At 42.4% G+C, this 21,340-nt stretch overlaps 1 protein-coding gene across 1 annotated transcript in view; it reads left to right on the top strand.

Annotated features, from left to right (window-relative positions):
• The window catches only part of ZDHHC8 (zinc finger DHHC-type palmitoyltransferase 8), an 85,611-nt gene that overhangs the window by 45,750 nt on the left and 18,521 nt on the right, over positions 1–21,340 (top strand). Inside the window, exon 2 of the mRNA XM_040416305.1 lies at positions 17,660–17,781. Within this exon, the coding sequence (XP_040272239.1) occupies positions 17,660–17,781 (122 nt within the window). The remainder of the gene's footprint in view (positions 1–17,659; positions 17,782–21,340) is intronic.

Here is a 21,340-nt window from a genome sequence, read left to right as displayed (position 1 = left end):
TAAACAAAAAGTCACCTTTTGGTTTTGGTGTTAGTTCACACTAGGGATCGACCGATTATCGGTTTTACCGATTATTATTGGCCGATATTTTAGGATTTTCAAAGTTATCGGTATCGGCACCTATTTTGCCGATATGCCGATAACAAATCGGGAACAAGGATCGCGCTGCTGTCAGCACGATCTGTGTTCCCTCAGCAGCACAGGGGAGAAGGAAGCAGTGTCTCCCTCCCCCTGTGCCACTGCCACCAATGAGAGGAGAAGAGGAAGGGAGGGGCTGTAGCCACTGCGCCACCAATGATGTTAACTCACTCCCTCATTCATTCAAATTCAACAGGAGGCGGGAGCTGGCTGCAGAATCATATAGCCGCACCTGACCTCTATGACAAGTAGCTGCCATTCGCGGCAGTTAACCCCTGCCGCACCTGAGGGGTTAACTGCCGCGGATCGCAGCTACCGCTCATAGAGGTCAGGTGCGGCTATATGATTCTGCAGCCAGCACCCGCCTCCTGTATATGAATTAATGGGTGAATTATCGTCAATGGTGGTGCAGTGCGCCCCCCCAAACCCCAGTATTAAAAACATTGGTGGCACAGTGCGCCCCCCCCCACCCAACCGCAGTATTAAAAACGTTGGTGGCGCCCAAGCCCCCCAATATTAATCATTGGTGGCAGTGGCCAAAGGGTCCCCTCCTCCTCATTGGTGGCAGTGGCAGCTTCTGATCGGAGCCCCAGCAGTGTAATCCTGGGGCTCCGATCAGTTACCATGGCAGCCAGGATGCTACTAAAGCCCTGGCTGCCATAGTCGGCTCCCTGCTGCTGTGTGCACAAAGCACAGGGCAGCAGGTAGAGTGTGAAGTCCTAGTAGAGCTCTATCAGGGTGAATAGGACAAGGGTTCTAGCCCCTAAGGGGGCTAAAAGTTATTAGTAAAAAAAAAAAGTATTAAGTATAAATAAAAAAAAAGCTACACGTTAACAATAAACATGTTCATGTTCGGCAGATTTATGTAGGAATTTTTTGTTTTTTCAAAAATTTTAAATGTGCAGCATATCGGTATAATTTATCGGCTATCTGCCTGAAAGTTTGCAGATTATCGGTATTGGCTCTAAAAAATCAATATCGGTCGATCCCTAGGTTACACCCAGCTGGCAGTTCTGCCTCAAAGAGTCCATGAACAGATTTTAGGCGGCCTGTTTCCCCTCACACTGCCGAGCCTAGCACAAGCCTCAGATCCCAATACAGAGATCCTTTCTGCTTAACACAGCTATCTTTTAAAAGCAGCTAGGTGTTGTCAAAACCGGGATCGGCACATGAGTTCAGTCCGGTGTTTGACCCTACCTGGCCGCTAATCAGTCCAGCGGCACACACTGGGAGGAAAATACCTGCCTCCCCATACAACTCCCTTTACTGTGTCACAGTAGATAAAAATAGATTTTACTTTTGGTAGTATAGCATGGAGTATGCACATATAGTACAAAATGTAACACGTTGGTTTCTCTGAATTCATGTAAATAAAGTTAATACCATACATTGTACAAGGAAATGTTACTTCAACTCTGTAATGTACAGCGTACCAATTCCTTACCATTTTAAAAAGGACCTTTCACCACTTCTGACATGCCTGTTTTAATAGCTTCATGTAATAATTCTGGAGCATCTATTCTTATGGCTCTATGTAGGGCTGCAGCTATCAATTATTTTAGTAATTAAATAACTATCGATTAATCCAACGATTAATCGAGTACAATACATGTATTGTACTGAATTGAAACAGGGATCAAACACTGATAAGATGAAGTGCCACAGTGGGACAAATATAAAAAGTAAAATAAAGTGAAAAAATTTAAAGTTTGAAGTTAAAAAAAAAAAGTGTCCTTTTTCCAAAATAAAGTTAAAAAAATTTTGTAAAAAATGGGAAAAAAAAGAAAAGTAGACCTATTACGTATCGCCGCATCCATATAGACTGGCTCTATAAAGATATCACATGACCTAACCCCTCAGGACACTGTCAAAGTAAAATAAAAACTGCAAAAAAAAACTTTTTGGGTCACCTTACATCACTAAAAGTGCAACACCAAGCGATCAAAAAGGTGTATGCCCCCCAAAATAATACCAATCTAACCGTCGCCTCATCCCACAGAAAATGAGCCCCTACCTAAAACAATCGCCCCAAAAATAAAATAAAACTATGGATCGAAGACTATGGAGATACTAAAACATGATTGATTTTTTTTAGTTTCAAAAATGAGTGTATAAAACTTTCATAAATAAAAAAAAGGTACACATATTAGGTATTTCCACATCCGTAACTACTTGCTCTATAAAAATATCACATGATTTAACCCCTCAGGTGAACACCATAAAATAAAAAAGCCATTTTTGTCACCTTACATCACAAAAAGTGTAATACCAAGCGATCAAAAAGTCATACACAACCCAAAATCATACCAATCAATCCGTCACCTCATCCAGCAAAAAGTGAGACCCTACCTAAGATAATCGCCCAAAAAATTAAAAAAAAATATGGTTCTCAGAATATAGAGACACTAAAACATAATTTTCTTTGTTTCAAAAATGCTGTTGTGTAAAACTTTAATAAATAAATAAAAAGTATACATATTGGGTATCTCCACGTCCGTAATCACCTGCTGTATAACATTATCACATGACCTAACCCCTCAGGTGAACACCGTAAAAAAAAAAGCATTTTTTTTTTGTCACTTTACAGTGTAATACCAAGCTATCAAAAAGTCATACACACTCCAAAATTGTACCAATAAAACCATCATCTCATCCCGCAAAAAATGAGACCCTACATAAGACAGTCGCCCAAAAAAAACAAAAACTATGGCTTTTGGAATATGGAGACACAAAAATCATTTTTTTTCAAAAATGCTTTATTATGTAAAACTGAAACAAACAACCAAAAAAGTCATTTTTGGTACTGTTGCATCCGTAACAACCTGCTCTATAAAAATACCACATGATCTAACCTGTCAGATGTCAGAAATAAAAAATAAAAATGGTGCCAAAATAGCTATTTTTTTGTTATCTTGCCTCACAAAGTGAAATATAGAGCAACCAAAAATCATATGTACCCCAAAATAGTACCAACAAAACTGCCACCTTATCTGGAGTTTCCAAAATGGGGTAATTTTTGGGAGTTTCTACTCTAGAGGTGCATCAAGTGGGTCTTCAAATGTGACATGGCCCTCCAAAAACCATATGGCATTCCTTTCCTTCTGCGCCCTGCCGTGTGCCCGTTCAGCAGTTTACGATCACAAATAGGGTGTTTCTGTAATCTACAGAATCAGGGTAATAAATATTGAGTTTTGTATGGCTGTTAACCCTTGCTTTGTTACTGGATTAAGTAAAAACTATTTTTGGAGACATTACTATTATAAAAGTAGAGAAATTGAAATTTGCTAATTTTTCTAAATGTAAATTTGGTATTTTTTGTTATAAATAAAAATGGAATATTTTGATTACATTTTACCAGTGTCAAGAAGTACAATATGTGACGAGAAAACAATCTTAGAATGGCCTGGATAAGAGCTTTACCCAATATGGAAGAATAATCTATTGCCAGAATTCACGTCCTTGTCAGGATTTAGGAATTGGGAATCCCATGAGGTACTGAGGATAGGTCAACTAATCGAGGGTAATGTTTTTAAATCTTTCCAAGGAATACAACAAGAGTTTAAGGTCCCCAAGAGATGGTTTTATCAGTATTTGCAACTGAGGCATGCCTATGAGGCCACGGTAAGGAAAGGGTGTAATATAGCTAAAATGGATGTGGTACAGAAACTTATTCTTCCCAAGGGGGGGAAAAGAGGATTGATATCACAGGTGTATACACTATTGTTAGATAAGTTTCTAGATGGGTTTCCTCTGTCGCGGATGACGAAGTGGGAGGGCGATTTGGGTGCAGTTTCCAAGGATCAGTGGGAGGATATATTAGAGGCAGTTCCTAGAGTGTCTTTAAGCGAGCAGGCTAAATTGTCTCAGCTGTTTATTATTCACAGAGTATACAAAACACCAGTATTTTTACAAAAAATCGGGGTTAGGAATGATGATAGATGTCCGAAGTGCATGGAGGAAGGAGCGGATTTGATACATATGTTATGGTCGTGTTCTGTGATAGGAAGATATTGGGATGAGGTGCTGAACATGATTAATCGCAAATTGGAGCTGAGATTGCAAAAGGATCCTAAGGTGTGTGTGCTGGGATATGTGTCGGAGATAGGAGGAAGTGAATTGGTCAAGGTGGCGGTGGGTAGACTGTTATATGTGGCCAGGAAACTGGTGGCGCAGAGGTGGATCCAGGGGAGTCCGCCAACGATCGAAGAGTTTGAAAGGAGGGTGAATGACATGTTGATTATGGAAAAAAGTGTGTTTGTTAAGAGAGGTTGTCCTCAGAAGTTTGAGAAATTGTGGAATGATTGGATGTCTCATACTCATATTGTGTTATAATTATGACAGAAGTTTTCTTACTCCTTTTCATGGGGGGGGGGGAAGGGGGGGGAAGAGCGTTAATTGGATATGCTTTGTGCCATAAAAAGTGTTTGGGGATATATTTTGTATTGAGGTTGTATATTGTATACATTTTCAGGTACCCATGATTGATTATTCCTTACTGCTGTAGTTGCCATTTTGCCTGAAGATGCAATTTATTATTGTATTTTGTATTTTATTTTTGTATGTTCCATGGTAAAATGTATAAGTGTCTACAGAAAATGATTATATGATAAAAACAATAAAAACGATTTGATTCAAAAAAAAGAATGGCCTGGATAAGTAAAAGCGTTTTAAAGTTATCACCACATAAAGTTGCACTGGTCAGATTTGCTAAAAATGGCCTGATCCTGAAGTTAAAAACTAGCTTGGTCTTGAAGGGGTTAACAGGGTCCTACCTAGCCAACCAGCACCCTGCTCTGCATTGACAAGCAGCAGAAACAGTTGTCTGTGGATAGGTCTCTTCCTTTGACCTAATGCACACGACCATATCCATTTTGCAGTCCGCAAATTGCTGATCCACAAAACATGGGTCCTGGCCATTTCCATGTGTGTGTGTATGTGTGTATATATATATATATATATGTGTGTGTGTATGTGTGTGTGTGTATATATATATATATATATATATATATATATATATATATATATATATATATATATATATATATATATATATATATATATACACACACACACACAGTATAGACCAAAAGTTTGGACACACCTTCTCATTCAAAGAGTTTTCTTTATTTTCATGACTATGAAAATTGTAGATTCACACTGAAGGCATCAAAACTATGAATTAACACGTGGAATTATATACATAACAAACAAGTGTGAAACAACTGTAAATATGTCATATTCTAGGTTCTTCAAAGTAGCCACCTTTTGCTTTGATTACTGCTTTGCACACTCTTGGCATTCTCTTGATGAGCTTCAAGAGGTAGTCCCCTGAAATGGTTTTCACTTCACAGGTGTGCCCTGTCAGGTTTAATAAGTGGGATTTCTTGCCTTATAAATGGGGTTGGGACCATCAGTTGCGTTGAGGAGAAGTCAGGTGGATACACAGCTGATAGTCCTACTGAATAGACTGTTAGCTGATTTTTTTCTTGCCATAATACAAATTCTAACAGTCTATTCAGTAGGACTATCAGCTGTGTATCCACCTGACTTCTCCTCAACGCAACTGATGGTCCCAACCCCATTTATCAGGCAAGAAATCCCACTTATTAAACCTGACAGGGCACACCTGTGAAGTGAAAACCATTTCAGGGGACTACCTCTTGAAGCTCATCAAGAGAATGCCAAGAGTGTGCAAAGCAGTAATCAAAGCAAAAGGTGGCTACTTTGAAGAACCTAGAATATGACATATTTTCAGTTGTTTCACACTTGTTTGTTATGTATATAATTCCACATGTGTTCATAGTTTTGATGCCTTCATAGTCATGAAAATAAAGAAAACTCTTTGAATGAGAAGGTGTGTCCAAACTTTTGGTCTGTACTGTGTGTGTGTGTGTGTATATATATGTATATATATATATATATATATATATATATATATATATATATATATATATATATATATTTATTGGACATACGGATGCAGATGGCACGCAATGTGCTGTCCGCATCTTTTGCGACACCCATTAGAATGAATGGTTCTGCATCCAATCCACAAAAAATGTGTTTTGCATGTGGACTGAACATACAGTCGTGTGCGTGAGGCCTTATTTTTTGCCTTTATATCCATGGTCCTGTTACAAGGCCTGTTATAAGTTCAGACGTTGACTCATAGGGAGCTACCCTCAATACGTGGCACTAGAGAAACTGCTTTCCTTCTTCATGGAAAATAACTACCGTACTTTACTTGACTACCACAACCTGTACATTAATATTATTACATCAGTTATGGCGATTGGTGTAGCCAATTGTTCATGTCCACAAAGGGTTAAGACCTTAGGTTCAGCATATGGAGGGCGACTTTCGTTTTGTTTGGTACGGTAAATGAGAACTTTATAAGTTCAGCATTCATCCACTCCGACTCCTTTTTAGCTTTTTACTAGTGACAGACGTTGGTATGCATGTGTTTTGTGTCAAAGCAGTTTTTTGTCCGTCTTTACCCTTCTGTGTATCCAACCAGTGTCAAGATCTCTCAATAAAATTGTATATTTTACCATCCGTTTCATGTATATACATTTGTGTGAGACAACAGGAAGCAGAGTTGGCAAGTCATCTTCCCGTGTAGCTGTTCTAGGTATGATTAGTTCCATAACTTCATTACACATATATGAAGTATTTATGTACAGGGCAGATGTTTGTTCTCCTCCACCATTCGGTATTGGTTTCCAGCACTGATGTCATGGCATTAGTATGTTGATACTGAGTAGCAGTGTTTCCTCCTACAAGTATTGGATTTGTTTCCAGTTCAGTCACATCAGAGTGTAAACCTGTGAAGTATGGAGCATCAGAGACGCTATTGTGCGCCGTTTGTAAGGGATTTTCTCCCTAGAAGCATTGCTTCTAGAGCAGATTACTATATATATATATATATATATATATATATATATATATATATATATATATATATATATATAGATTTTTTTTAGGGCCGATGCCGATAATTTGTGAACTTTCAGGCCGATAGCCGATAATTTATACCGATATTCTGGGAATTTTCATTTTTGAGAAAAAAATAAAAATTCCTACACAAATCTGCTGAAAATTAATGTTTATTGTTAATGTGTATTTTTTTGTTTATTGTTAATGTGTATTTTTTTTTTTTATAAATCTTTTTCATTTATACTTAATATTTTTGTGTTTTTTTTTTTTTTTTTTTACTAACTTTTAGCCCCCTTAGGGACTAGAACCCTTGTCCTATTCCCCCTGATAGATCTCTATCAGGGTGAATAGGATCTCACACTCTCCCTGCTGCTCTGTGCTTTGTGCACACAGCAGCATGGAGCTGAACATGGCAGCCAGGGCTTCAATAGCGTCCTGGCTGCCATGGTAACCGATCGGAGCCCCAGGCTTACACAGCTGGGGCTCCGATCGGAGGAGCAGGGGAGAGGGGATCCTGTGGCCACTGCCACCAATGAGTTATACTGGGTGGGGTGGGGGGGGGGGGGGCACTGCGCCACCAATGTTTTTACTATTGGCCGGGATTGGGGTGGGGGGCGCACTGCGCCACCAATGAACATAAGTCTCTCATTCATATACAGGAGGCGGGAGCTGGCTGCAGAATCACATAGCCGGCTCCCGACCTCTATGAGCGGTAGCTGCGATCCGCGGCACCTGAGGAGTTAACTACCGCGGCCCGCAGCTATCGCTCATAGAGGTCGGGAGCCGGCTATGTGATTCTGCAGCCAGCTCCCGCCTCCTGTATATGAATGAATGAAAGGCTTATCTTCATTGGTGGCGCAGCGGCCACAGCCCCTCCCCTCCTCTTGTCTTCTGTCATTGGCGGCAGCGGCAGCAGCAGCACAGGGGGAGGAGACACTGCTTCCTTCTCCCCTGTGCTGCGGAGGGAACACAGAGAGCGCTGAGAGCAGCGCGTTCTGTGTTCCCAATATGTTATCGGTATATCGGCAAAATAGATGCCGATACCGATAACGGTCAAAATCCTCAATATCGGCCGATAATATCGGCCAAACCGATAATCGGTCGATCCCAAATAAATATATATATATATATATATATATATATATATATATATATATACACACACACACACAAACAAAAAGCTGGAAAAAGGCTCCATAGAGAGAGCTGAAACGTTGCTGATGAGTGAATAAACCGTCCACTTTTTCACTATCATCCGGAGTGCTGCCTTCTTTTGCTTCATTTTATTTATTTATTTATATATATATATATATATATATATATATAATTTTATTTTTATTTTTTTCTTCCCCAAAACAGAATAAAATCAAATGTGCAATATATTTAAAAGCAGATATTAAAGGCTATGGACACCTTTTGACAAGGAAAAAATTTTTTTTACAAATGTTAGTGGTTTCTGTGAATTAAACAGGTTGTACAAAGGCCAATTTCACATTCGCAATCCTTCAGGCTGTTCCAGCAAAGGAACAACCTGCTGGAGTTCTCTGGATCCGACATAGCCGGATAGTGCGGTGTGCCTGCCAGGCCCCATAGACTGTAATGGGATCTGCTGGGAATACCTGCAATAAATGCATATCACTGCACACAACCGTTTTTGTTTGGCCGAATGCTGCCATCTCTGCAGGTTCCCATTATAGTCTATGGGCTCTGGTGTGTAACAGCCATATCCGGCTAGGCCACATCCGGACAACTTCAACAAGCTGCTCATTTGCCAGAACAGCCTGACTGATTGTTTTAACACAAGTGTGAAAGTAGCCTTAAGGCCTTATTCACACAGTCAGTGTTCAGTCACTGATTTCCATCAGTGATTGTGAGCCAAAACCAGGTGCAACGCGACGCTGAACAGGTAGAAATCTTTCCATTATACCTTATCTTTGTGTAGACTCCACTTCTAGTTTTGGCTCACAATCACTGATGGAAATCACTGACCAAAACACTGACGTGTGAATTAGGCCGAAGTCTGTCTTGGAACGTATTCAGCAACCCCTTCCCCCCACTTTGGTGTTTTTCCAGTTTTGTTGCATTACAACCTGGAATTAAAATGATACTGCTGGCAAACAACCAGTCTGTATGGGGACAAGCAATGGCATCAGCGATCATTCCTCCCCATACTGTGGAGGAGCTCGCTGAATGTAAAGGCAGCAGTCTCCTTCATTGACGAGCAGGCGTTTTCCAGGAAGGAATGGTTCCTTCTCAACAATCGCCTCCTGCTGAATTGGCCAAGGAGCTCTCCAGACAGATCAGAGACAAAGTTGTGGAAAAGTATAGATTAGGGTTTGGTTATTTAAAAAAAAAAAAAAAATCCCCAAATTTTGAACATCCCATGGAGAATGACTAAATCCAACAGAACAAAATGGAAAGACTATGCCACAACTATAAGGGTAGGTTCACACAGATTTTTTTATATTTTTTTGGAGGTTTTTCTTGTAGGTTTTTCAGCCAAAGCCAAATGTGGATCCAGTAGGAAGGAGAAGTATAAGTTATTCCTTTATATTTACAATTCCTTTTGATGAATCTACTGCTGGCTCCGGCTGACATACCTGCAGGAAAATCTGCCTCAAATCTTCCTACAAAAAACTCGGTGCGAACCTACCCTTGCAGTTGTGCCTACCCTAAACCTTACAAGTAACCACCAAAACTCATGGACCAGGCAAGGAGGGTACTAATCAGATTCAGCAAAGGCTCCAACAATAACATTGAACGAGCTCCTAAGGTCCACAGTGAAGGATGTAAGGATCTGTCCAAAGCACCACTATAAGACGAACACCCCACAGAGTGGGGCTTATGGAAGAGTGGTCAGAGAAAAAACATTTCTTAAAGAGAAACATAAGGAAACATGTTTGGAGTTTGATAGTCAGTATGTGGCAGACTCCCCAAAGACATGGAAGAAGGTTATCTAATCAGATGAGGCTAAAATTGAACAGAACTTGACCTAAATCCATTTAGAAAGATTTTAAGGACACTTCTTCCATAAAAGTAGCCTCTTCATTCAGTAAGCACCTTATAGCATACTGGCCACCTGTATACATGGATTGAAACATTGCCTGTATGGTATTAACCGAATAAAGAGACTGCATTTATGGAGAAGTGCTGTCCTCCATGTCATTCAACATGGATTTTTAGGTCAGATTCTGCAGCACTACCAGCTAGGTGAAGAACTTGCACACACTGCGCAGTATCAAAAAGCAAATTTTTAATGACCACTATGTAGAAGGCTGCTTAATTTTCATTTAGGAAGTAAATTACCAGTGCAGTGATGCCATTCGTCTTTAATTATGCAATGAACAAGCTTTATTTGCATAAACCCGAAAATCCCCGGTATAATATGTGGAATCTGTTGGAATACAGCATAAAACATAGAGGGTCTAAGAAATGTCTAAATGAGCTGAAATGCATGTTATTAAACTGTCACTGTTCCCTAGTTTAAAGGGGGCATGCTGTGATTTCACTGTTCTGCATATTGATAAATGCTGGAGAACATGTTTCTCTGAACTTAACAGAATGGAACATATTGTTCAATTTACGGGAAAGGACGAGTAGGCAAGGAAAAATGCTTTTCAGTCCATGGCTCATGCGTGTGTGCAGAGCGTTAGTGCTGGGTCACGGCTCCTTGTGCTTGGGATTTTGAACAAGTATTGAAATGCAGGAGGTGATCTTGTAACGAACATCACTGTCAGCGTCTCATATTCCATGTATTACTGATTTATGGAAGAAGGCTATAAAGTAAACTTTCCAAAAAAATTCCCATTAAACTAAGGACCATGGCAGTAGAAAACCATTAAAGGGGATTTGTAGGGAAATCAATGTTTATTTTAAAAGATAGGCCAGAAAGGGTTAAAAATGAAAACCTAACCATTCTCTCTCTCACTGCCCACCTGCTGCTGTTCTGTCACTGGTCTGGTCCCCACTGTAATTCCTAGTTCTGGCTAAACATGGCGGAAACGCCAGGAAAGACTCGCTCCGTCAGTCACTGGCAGAGGTCTGATACCTCTACAGACAGTGATTAACTGAGTAGCCAGCATGGACCAGGTGGTGAAGAGCAGTGGGACCGACGGAATGGCAGAGGCGTGTGATCAGTAAAGATGAGTATGTATTGTGTTTTAATTTTTGACCCTTTGTGGCCCTTTTTTTCTTTAATAATTCCTCTGAAAAACCAGGGATATAGATATATTGCAGAAATCCCAGCTGTCGCCTACATGGACAGTAGGAGTAGATATGTGGAGTTATGTTGTGAAGATATTGTAGATGGACAGAGAGAGGTGGACTTTGCAGGGGGCTTGTACTGAAGGGTCATTTGCTAACTTACAAATTTGAAAGAAGTTGGCATAAGACCCAGACCAGATGTCATTTTTGTCACAATGTACAGCACTGAATATCAGTAAAGGCATGACAGGAATACAGTAAATTGTTGTTAAAAAAGGCAGTGGCATGCTCATGTTTGGGCACCCCTGGTCAAAATTACTGTTACTTTGAACAGTTAATAAATTTGAAGATTAAATGATCTCCAAAAGGCATAATGCTAAAGATGACACATTCATAACAAAAAAAAAACACAACAAAAAAGGAAAGGGGCCCGAAGCAAAACTTTGTAGCACCCCATTTGGTAAATATCACAGCTTGTAAACGCTTTTTGTAGTCGGCCAAGAGTCTTTCATTTCTTGTTTTTGAGTGATTTTCATCCATTCTTCCTTTCAAAAGTCTTCTGGGCTGTTTTCTATGGACTGTTATTTTGAGGTCTGTCCACTTCACATAATAACTTCATAAATTAATTTGTACTGTAAAAGACCATTTCCTGAACTCTGGTTCGGTTCCAGAGTTCGGGAATGTTTCATCCAAAGTCGATTTCGCTCATCCCTACTAATCGGTCCAGAGAACTTGTTTCCAAAATGCATCAGACTTTTTTAGATGTTCCTTTGCAAATTTCTGATGCAGGTTTTCTTCTGATGAATCTTCCATGAAGGCCATATTTGTGCAAGTGTCGCTGAACAGTAGAACAATGTACCACAACTCCAGAGTCTGCTAAATCTTCATGAAGGTCTTTTGCAGTCAAGCAGGGCTTCTGAATTGTCTTTCTAGCAATCCTATGAGCATCTGACTTGGTCTTCTTGACCTTCACTGTTCCTGTTATTTGCCATTTCTTAATTACATTGCGAACTGAGGAAATGGAAGCCTGAAAAACACTTTGCCATCTTTTATTGGCTCCTCCTGCTTCCTGGGACTTATCCATTTTCATTTTCAGAGTGTTGGGCACCTGCTTTGACAAACCAATGGCTGCTGTTTTTTTGGGACAATGTTGGAGGAGTCTGCATATTTATAAAGCTTTTGAAATTTGCATCGCCTGGCCTTTCCTAATGATGATTGTGAACAAGCCTTAAAGGGGTTACCCAACCCGTAAAATGCCTCCCCTACTGCCTGGGCCCCTCACACTGACTCTACTTACCTTGCTCCCGGGCTCCCGCGTAGCTTCATATACCCGCATCGTGGGTGATGCTAGTAAGGCTCGTTCCTGTCGCGGCCTGCTATTGGCTGCTCTTCCCGTGACCGGATGTTTTCATCAGCGCGATGGGAGATGCAGTGGTGGCCGTGCGGGTGTCAGAAGCGACACGGGAGCTGGGGAGCAAGGTAAGTAGAATCAGTGTGAGGGGCATTTTAGGGCTTGGATAACCCCTTTAACCCCTTTAACCCTAACAGGCTATTTAACCCTTAGGCTCAGCGCTGCAGCGGGCATCATAACCGGCAGGTCTCTGCTGTTTCAAACAGCAGAGGCCCGCATGTAATTTCCGCAACCGGCAATAATGCCAATTGCAGTAATTCAAATGTGACCACGGCATCTCAATAGTGAATAAAAACCCTGGGTCATTCATTCTAATACTTAGTCTCTCTGAAGAGACCCAGCATATTAGAACTGCAGTTCCTATGTTGGTCAGCACGTAGCAGGCCAACATAGGATATCTGCAAATCAACTTATACGGTCATTAAATGGGAATACAGTATGTCGCCATCAATCCGAGTACTGTATTTTGTAGCCTGGTCTATCTGTTGACAGTAGAGATAAGCTCCTCCAGAGGTATTGGTCAGTAGCTTTCTTCTCTCTTTCTTCTCTATCTATAGGAGGATATATATCAACTAAATGTGCATTTAGCCAACGGCTATCTAAAATGTCTGGACAGCCTTTTATTTATTTTTTAAGGGTCAGATTACAATATAATGTGTATGGGCACATTCCGGCTTTTATATATGGCAATTATTGGGGGAACAGGGGTGGGGAGCTACAGAGGGATATGGCATGTTGGATTTCAACAGGCCACAGGAGATATGCTGCAGCCAGAGAGGTCAGAGACTTGTTCCTCTTTCTGTGGAAATAATCATGGTGTGTCGGCCAAGCAGGTATTTTTGTGCAGAATGCGTGAGCAATATCTGGACAGCTAGCTCATGTGTGACCTGTTTCAGATTGTGCTTTTTATTTAGTGCCGTTTTGTAGCATGATATGCAAAATGTTGCTTCTGCAACACCCCAGAGGGGCATTACCACTTATGCACCTCGCTACTATCTCCTATGGTTAACCTAGTGTCATCTTGTGTGTTTATTTCCAAGTACTTCACAATGTGCATTTCCTATTTTGCCACTGTTATGTTCAAATGTAATATGCCTGGTTCATCAGCAGGTGGCAGCGTAAATGGCAGAGCTATAGTTACATAGAATAGAGCATTCCATTCTAACACCCTCCTCTGTGGTGTGGTGGGCCTGTCCCGCTTGCTGCAGGGAGAGTGGAGTGTTACTGAGTTAGTCTAGCTTACCCCCTGCTAGGGGAAGAAAGAAAGGGGTGGGCATGTCGCCATTTGATGTGCCGACGCCAAGCCTTGTCTAGGCCAGCTAGAGCACCTTCAGCTCTGCTGGACGTGGAAGCCACAGCTTGGAGCCTCTGAAGGCAGGAAATAGCTCCCTGGACAAATCTGGAATCAGACTACAGAGAGAAGTTGCAGCATCCTGCCGAAGCAGAGATTCTATTTAAGCCTGTCAGCACAGCAGAGCCAGAGAGCGACAGATATAGCAGAGAGGAGTTTGCCTGCCACAGACCGTTAATGCTAAAGCCTGCTGGAAACCAAGACAAAGCCTGAAACTGTTTGGAGAAACGTTTAAAGGGGTTATCCCATCAAAATGAATCTGTCTAAATCAGTCCACAATGCGATATTGTGAATTTTCATAAATATAATCATTTACCTATTTTTCACCATATTAAATATAATCCTCCCCCAGTTACCTCACTGTTGTTGCGTGCTCTCCCTTGGTTACGGCCACCTTTCACCAGCGCAAAGCAATTGTCGCGCATGCACGGCGGCCGGAACAACCCTGATATACACTGTGGATGCCTTTCTTCCATGAACGCGCACGTCGCTCGGTGTCCGCGCATGCCCCATAATTGCGGATTACTCACAGGATATATGAGCTTGCGGTTTACTCACAGGATATATGTTATTGATCTTACCATGGCGATCGGGGAGCATGAAGGGAGGAAAGTATGAGGTGCTTGCTGGCAGAAGGTACAGCTGACACGGGAGCGCACACGCAGGCAGGGTAGGCGGAGTCAGTGGAGCTGCAGAGCGCTCAATCCGCTGTCAGTCAATACAGAGGACAACGCCCCATGACTGAGCGGCTTGAAAAGCAGGAAAGCGATGCGACGGCCTGAAAATTGAAAGGTGGGATAACCCCTTTAAGCAAAGTAAAGCTGTTTTCAACTTCATCACAAGGTCTGGACTCAATTTATTCTTTATCCCATCATTCAACTACCCCCTTTTCACTGCTTTGGAGCCAACGCCTAGGGTCCAGCGTATCCAGGTAGGAGCACCGTGACACGTGCGCCAACATTAAGGGTCATTTAAGCCACCCTACACCATTCTGGCATTCCTACACCTGGGTACCATCTACTGCATCATTAAAAAGGGATCCTGTGCCCTTGTTGCTTCACTGCAATTGGCGTCATGAAAACAAGTGCTTTTTCCTCCTAAAGGGCCCTGGGGGGAGGCGCCCGTTGCACTTAGCAATGTTCTTCCTGTAATGAATACCTGTCCTGCAGTGTTTGACCCCCGCTGGCTGACACTGTGCTTTGTGTATTCATATGGCAATTTTTACCTCCCTGTGCGGCTGTCAACATTCATATGCTATATTCAATCTGTGAACAGGCGAATGGGTTGCTTTTCTGTGTCCTTGAGGGAATGTGAGGCATTTGTACTGATATGAGAAGGTTACAATTGTCACAACCATTTAGCTCAGCTACTAGCCTTCTGGGTGAGCCTCTAATTGCCTCTATACCAAAGATCTGTTCTCCGTTATCTGAACAGCAGAACCAGCTCCCTTGATCTACCAAAAAACAGAACACATGTTTGTGGGAACAATGCAAGAATTGGCACCAGCAAGAAAAAAAACGGAGGGTTTCAAGCTATGGAGAAAATACAGGTCTCTGCTTTGGCTTCTAGGCCAGGACATGCTCTGCCTTGTAGTTCCACACAGCTGTACTTACATGTAATAGTATTGTTTTATCGGTGATTGTGAAACTGATCATGTACCTGGTTATAAATTACTGGTGATTGGACGTCAAATATTGTATGATACGGATATGTTACTGTAGTTATTGTGAATTTAATTGTGTAAAATCTTAACCAACCTAAAATTAACTTTCCTTATCTGAATTTTCTGATAACTGGGAACAATAGATTGCATTCAAATCCTTGTAGAGCGGTGTTAGACAGCCCGATCCTGCAGGCGATTGTCAGGAAGGAAGCGTTCCTTCCCAGCAATTGCTTGCTCGCTGGCAGAGGAGACCGTTGCTATTACATGCAGCGATCTCCTTCTCAGCACGGGGACGAGCGATCATTATGCCATCGCTTGTCCCCATGCTGTCTAGTTGTTTGCCAATCTGCCGCCAGCAAGATGCCGATTGCCCAATGAACGATTAAACAGCGGTAGTATTAGGCTGCCAGATCATCGCTAACGAGTGTTCCTGTGAATTCTCGTTAATGATAAACTGTCTGGCAATCGGCCAGTCTAATGCAGGCATTACTCTCAGTAAAGGTCCCTTTAGACAGGACAATTCAGCAGGCATTTGTCGGGAAGGAAGCGCTCCTTCCTGGCAATCGCCTGCTCGTCAGTGGAGGAGACTTCTGCTATTACATGTGGCGATTCCCCCCCCCCCACAGTATGGGGAGAAGTGACCACTAATGCCAGCACTCGTTCCCATACAGAATCATTGTTTGCCGGCAGCAGAGGCTGTTTAGAGAGCACATTCTTTGCATACACAAACAATCCAATTACCCGACGAGTGAGCTTTTTCTCGTTCATTGGGTAATCGGCGGCACCTTTACATCACCAGATGATCGCTAACAACCGTTCCTATAAACGCTTGTTATGGATTATCTGGCGGATTCTCAGCCTGTGTAAAGGGCTCTTTTTAAGCTGGTCATACACTTGAGACAATGATTGGATGCATTGTGGCCGATCAGTCATCCATGTGATTGTTTGGATGAATGATCCGATCAGGGAGTCGGTTCTTGAGCACAATGGCAGACAAATAGCTGATCATGCCATAAAGATGCAGTTTCAGCCGACAACTAGCAAAATTTTCCATCATGGCCGAGAACAGTCTGCCGTCAACCATCGTGCACGATCTTTCATGCTACTTTTTCAAATGTCAGTCGACCGTAATGGCCAACATCCCTCATTCCAGCCAGCTTTAATCTCCTGTGTATGGCCAGGTTTACCCGTTTGTCAAATGTCAACCACTGACCCATCCTAATCATTTTATACTACGATATAACGTATAGTTTTATTTATTGATAGTTCGGCCATGATTGATCTATCCATGTAGTCCATTAATGAGTTGTGAAAAGTGAATCCATTTTCGGAGTTATTGAATGGGAACTGGGTATTGAGCCTCTGTAGTAGCATATAGACTAAGGCTGGATTCGTTATTCATTATGATGTCATTATTCCAGTGCATTATACATCCGTATTACCTGGATGTTTCGCAGCCCAACCTTGAGTTTAACTGACCTGAACTCGCAGCTTCCTGGGGATCTATGAGGCTGTGAGTTCACGTGAGTTAAACCCATGGTTAGTCTGTGACATATCTGAGTAATATATATGTGTCATATGTTACCGAACTTTCACATGGTGAGTATTCTACATCAGTATTTCTAAAACAAAGACAGGAATGGGTTCAAAACCTTGAAGAGGCACACGTTTTTCCAATGCTTTTTCTCCACTCCTGGTTTTGGCTTACAAATACAGACCATGTGATAGTGGCCTTGGGGTATGTTCACTTCAGCATGCAATACAGTCACTCAGAATCCACCTTCCATTGTTTTCCATGTGAAATTCACAAATCTCACTATTTGGAAGACGCTCGTTATCGATTCTGTGGACCTGGTCTTGGATTTTAAATATATTGCTGTCTTGTGTGCCAGAGTAGAATTCGCTGTATTTCACCAGTCAATAAAAGTGTTTTATGCAGCATCTTCTTTTTTTTCAGGTGCCCTTGGTTAACAAGAGAAATCTCTCCAGCTATCCCAGTGTACAATGGGCTCGTGTTCCTCTTTGTGTTGGCAAATTTCAGCATGGCAACCTTTATGGATCCTGGTATCTTCCCAAGAGGTAACTTTTTTCCCCCTTTAGGAATATCGCAAATATTGCTGTGCAGATGGAGCGACCTCACGTGAGGTTTCTGGTGTTGCTGAAGATGTCATTTTTAGCTTTAGAGTATAAGTGTGTGGATTGTGGCTGCTGACTGCCATCTGCCTTGTATAGGGACTCGCATCACAGGGAGACCTCGAGCTGAACCCATCGCTGGCTCCATGCAATCAATATTAATAAGACAACAGGACGGTGGGATTAGCAGAGCCGGGCAGGACGCAGGCCTTTGCTCAGCACAAATGGAATCATTTTGCCAAAGCTACCTACCTAGCAAGTCTTTTCCTGCTGAAGATTAACCCTGCGCTGCCACATTGTATAACAAAGGAGATTAAAGAATAAAAAAGCTTAGAATAGAAATGCCAAGCCTTCCACAAAGTAAACTGCTACACCCATGGTTATTTTCCAAAATGTTTTCCATATACCTAATCATCGGATACATTCCATACCCACTTCTTTAGGGATTACATGGACTATGCTTTGTTACTGTTGCAAAGTGCACAGTTTGTATTATGACCTAAACAAATATAATAAAATCATGGGCCTAAACGTTTAGAATGTAAAGATGCAAATGAGATTAAATTCTAAATAATCCTATGTCCTTGGGTGTCAGATTCAGCGCATTCCCCTTTATTCTCCTCCATTTAATTGGTCCTATTTTGTCTCTAATTAAAACTGAGTAATATGTAAGGAAATCTTCTTTGTGTCCCAGAAGGTCAACCATGTCCCGTCGTGTCCCAGTCCTGTGTCTGGCCGTGAAACAACTGGCTGAAGCAGGAACCTCCCTGCTGTGTTCTGTCTGCGGTAGACAAAAAAGGCAGTTACAGGGGTTGTCTCATCTCAGACTTTGGTGGTATATCGCTAGGATAAGCCACTGATGTCAGACAGGTGCAGGTCCCACCTCTGGTACCTGCTCCTATGTCCAGAAAAGGCCCTTGAAAGTGAAAGAGAGCACCACACAAGCTTGGCCACCCTCCATTCAGTTCTGAAAATAAGCAAGCACTTGCTCTGCTATTTCTGGTAGTCCCACAGAGGTGAATAGAGGGGTGGCTGTGCATGCACGTGCGCTCTCCATTTACTTCTATAGGACTTCCGAAATTTTGGGAACTCCAATAAAAATAAATGGAGAGCACGCTGCACACGTTGGATGCGCTTTCAGGGTCCCGTTCTGGAAATAGGAGCGGGTCCAAGAGGTGGGACCCGCACCTGTCTGACATTGGTGGCATATCGTAGCGACATGCACCATTGTTTGAGATGACACCGTTCTCTATCCTAAGCCTCACCCTTTCAGTCGGCCACCAGCTGATGATCACCAGAAGATTAACCCTGTGTTCGCTGCATAATTTTGACAGTACTTTGCCATAATGATTAGGGATGAGCGAATCGACTTAGGATGAAACATACGAAGTCGATTTGCTTAAAACTTCGTTCTAATACTGTACGGAGCAGGAGCTCCTTACAGTATTAGAATGTATTGGCTCCAAGTGGTACCTTGGTACTGAACCTGAGTTCTGGAAATGTTTTTTTTACAGTACAAATTGTTATTGCGCGAAGTTTCGCGAGGGTTCGCGAAGCAATAACTTCGGATCATCGGAGCCAATACATTCTAATACTGTACGGAGCTCCGTACAGTATTAGAACAAGGTTTTATGCAAATCGACTTCGGATGTTTTATCCGAAGTCGATTCGCTCATCCCTAATAATTATGCATAAAATACTGCAGACTGACCAAAACGTTCAGGGCAACTATGGTATATACACTGCTCAAAAAAATAAAGGGAACACAAAAATAACACATCCTAGATCTGAATTAATTAAATATTCTTCTGAAATACTTTGTTCTTTACATAGTTGAATGTGCTGACAACAAAATCACACAAAAAAAAAAAAAATGGAAATCTAATTTTTTAGGAGTCACCCTCAAAATTAAAGTGGAAAAACACACTACAGGCTGATCCAACTTTGATGTAATGTCCTTTAAAACAAGTCGAAATGAGGCTCCGTAGTGTGTGTGGCCTCCACGTGCCTGTATGACTACAACGCCTGTGCATGCTCCTGATGAGGTGGCGGACGGTCTCCTGAGGGATCTCCTCCCAGACCTGGACTAAAGCATCTGCCAACTCCTGGACAGTCTGTGGTGCAACGTGACGTTGGTGGATAGAGCGAGACATGATGTCCCAGATGTGCTCAATTGGATTCAGGTCTGGGGAACGGGCGGGCCAGTCCATAGCATCAATGCCTTCGTCTTGCAGGAACTGCTGACACACTCCAGCCACATGAGGTCTAGCATTGTCTTGCATTAGGAGGAACCCAGGGCCAACCGCACCAGCATATGGTCTCACAAGGGGTCTGAGGATCTCATCTCGGTACCTAATGGCAGTCAGGCTACCTCTGGCGAGCACATGGAGGGCTGTGCGGCCCTCCAAAGAAATGCCACCCACACCATTACTGACCGAATGCCAAACCGGTCATGCTGGAGGATGTTGCAGGCAGCAGAACGTTCTCCACGGCGTCTCCAGACTCTGTCACTTCTGTCACATGTGCTCAGTGTGACCCTGCTTTCATCTGTGAAGAGCACAGAGCGCCAGTGGCGAATTTGCCAATCTTGGTGTTTTCTGGCAAATGGCAAACGTCCTGCACGGTGTTGGGCTGTAAGCACAACCCCCACCTGTGGACGTCGGGCCCTCATATCACCCTCATGGAGTCTGTTTCTGACCGTTTGAGCAGACACATGCACATTTGTGGCCTGCTGGAGGTCATTTTGCAGGGCTCTGGCAGTGCTCCTCCTGTTCCTCCTTGCACAAAGGCGGAGGTAGCGGTCCTGCTGCTGGGTTGTTGCCCTCCTACGGCCTCCTCCACGTCTCCTGATGTACTGGCCTGTCTCCTGGTAGCGCCTCCATACTCTGGACACTACGCTGACAGACACAGCAAACCTTCTTGCCACAGCTCGCATTGATGTGCCACCCCGGATAAGCTGCACTACCTGAGCCACTTGTGTGGGTTGTAGACTCCGTCTCATGCTACCACTAGAGTGAAAGCACTGCCAGCATTCAAAAGTGACCAAAACATCAGCCAGGAAGCATAGGAACTGAGAAGTGGTCTGTGGTTACCAACTGCAGAACCACTACTTTATTGGGGGTGTCTTGCTAATTGCCTATAATTTCCACCTGTTGTCTATCCCATTTGCACAACAGCATGTGAAATTGATTGTCACTCAGTGTTGCTTCCTAAGTGGACAGTTTGATTTCACAGAAGTGTGATTGACTTGGAGTTACATTGTGTTGTTTAAGTGTTCCCTTTATTTTTTTGAGCAGTGTATTTCTTACTTTCTTTTATCATTCATTTTAGTATTCCTTTAATCCAGTTATTTTATTCACTTCCTGAAAGTCAATACTTTGTGGAGCCACATTCTGGTATAATTGCAGATGCAAGTCTCTTTGGATTTATCTAGCACATCTAAACTCTGGGATTGTTGCCCATTCTTCCAGACAAAACTGCCTCAAGTTGGATTTTTTACGTTAGT

The sequence above is a fragment of the Bufo bufo genome, chromosome 2 (assembly GCF_905171765.1).
Source record: "Bufo bufo chromosome 2, aBufBuf1.1, whole genome shotgun sequence".
Taxonomy (NCBI): Eukaryota; Metazoa; Chordata; class Amphibia; order Anura; family Bufonidae; genus Bufo; species Bufo bufo.
This window is presented reverse-complemented; position numbering and strand designations above follow the sequence as displayed.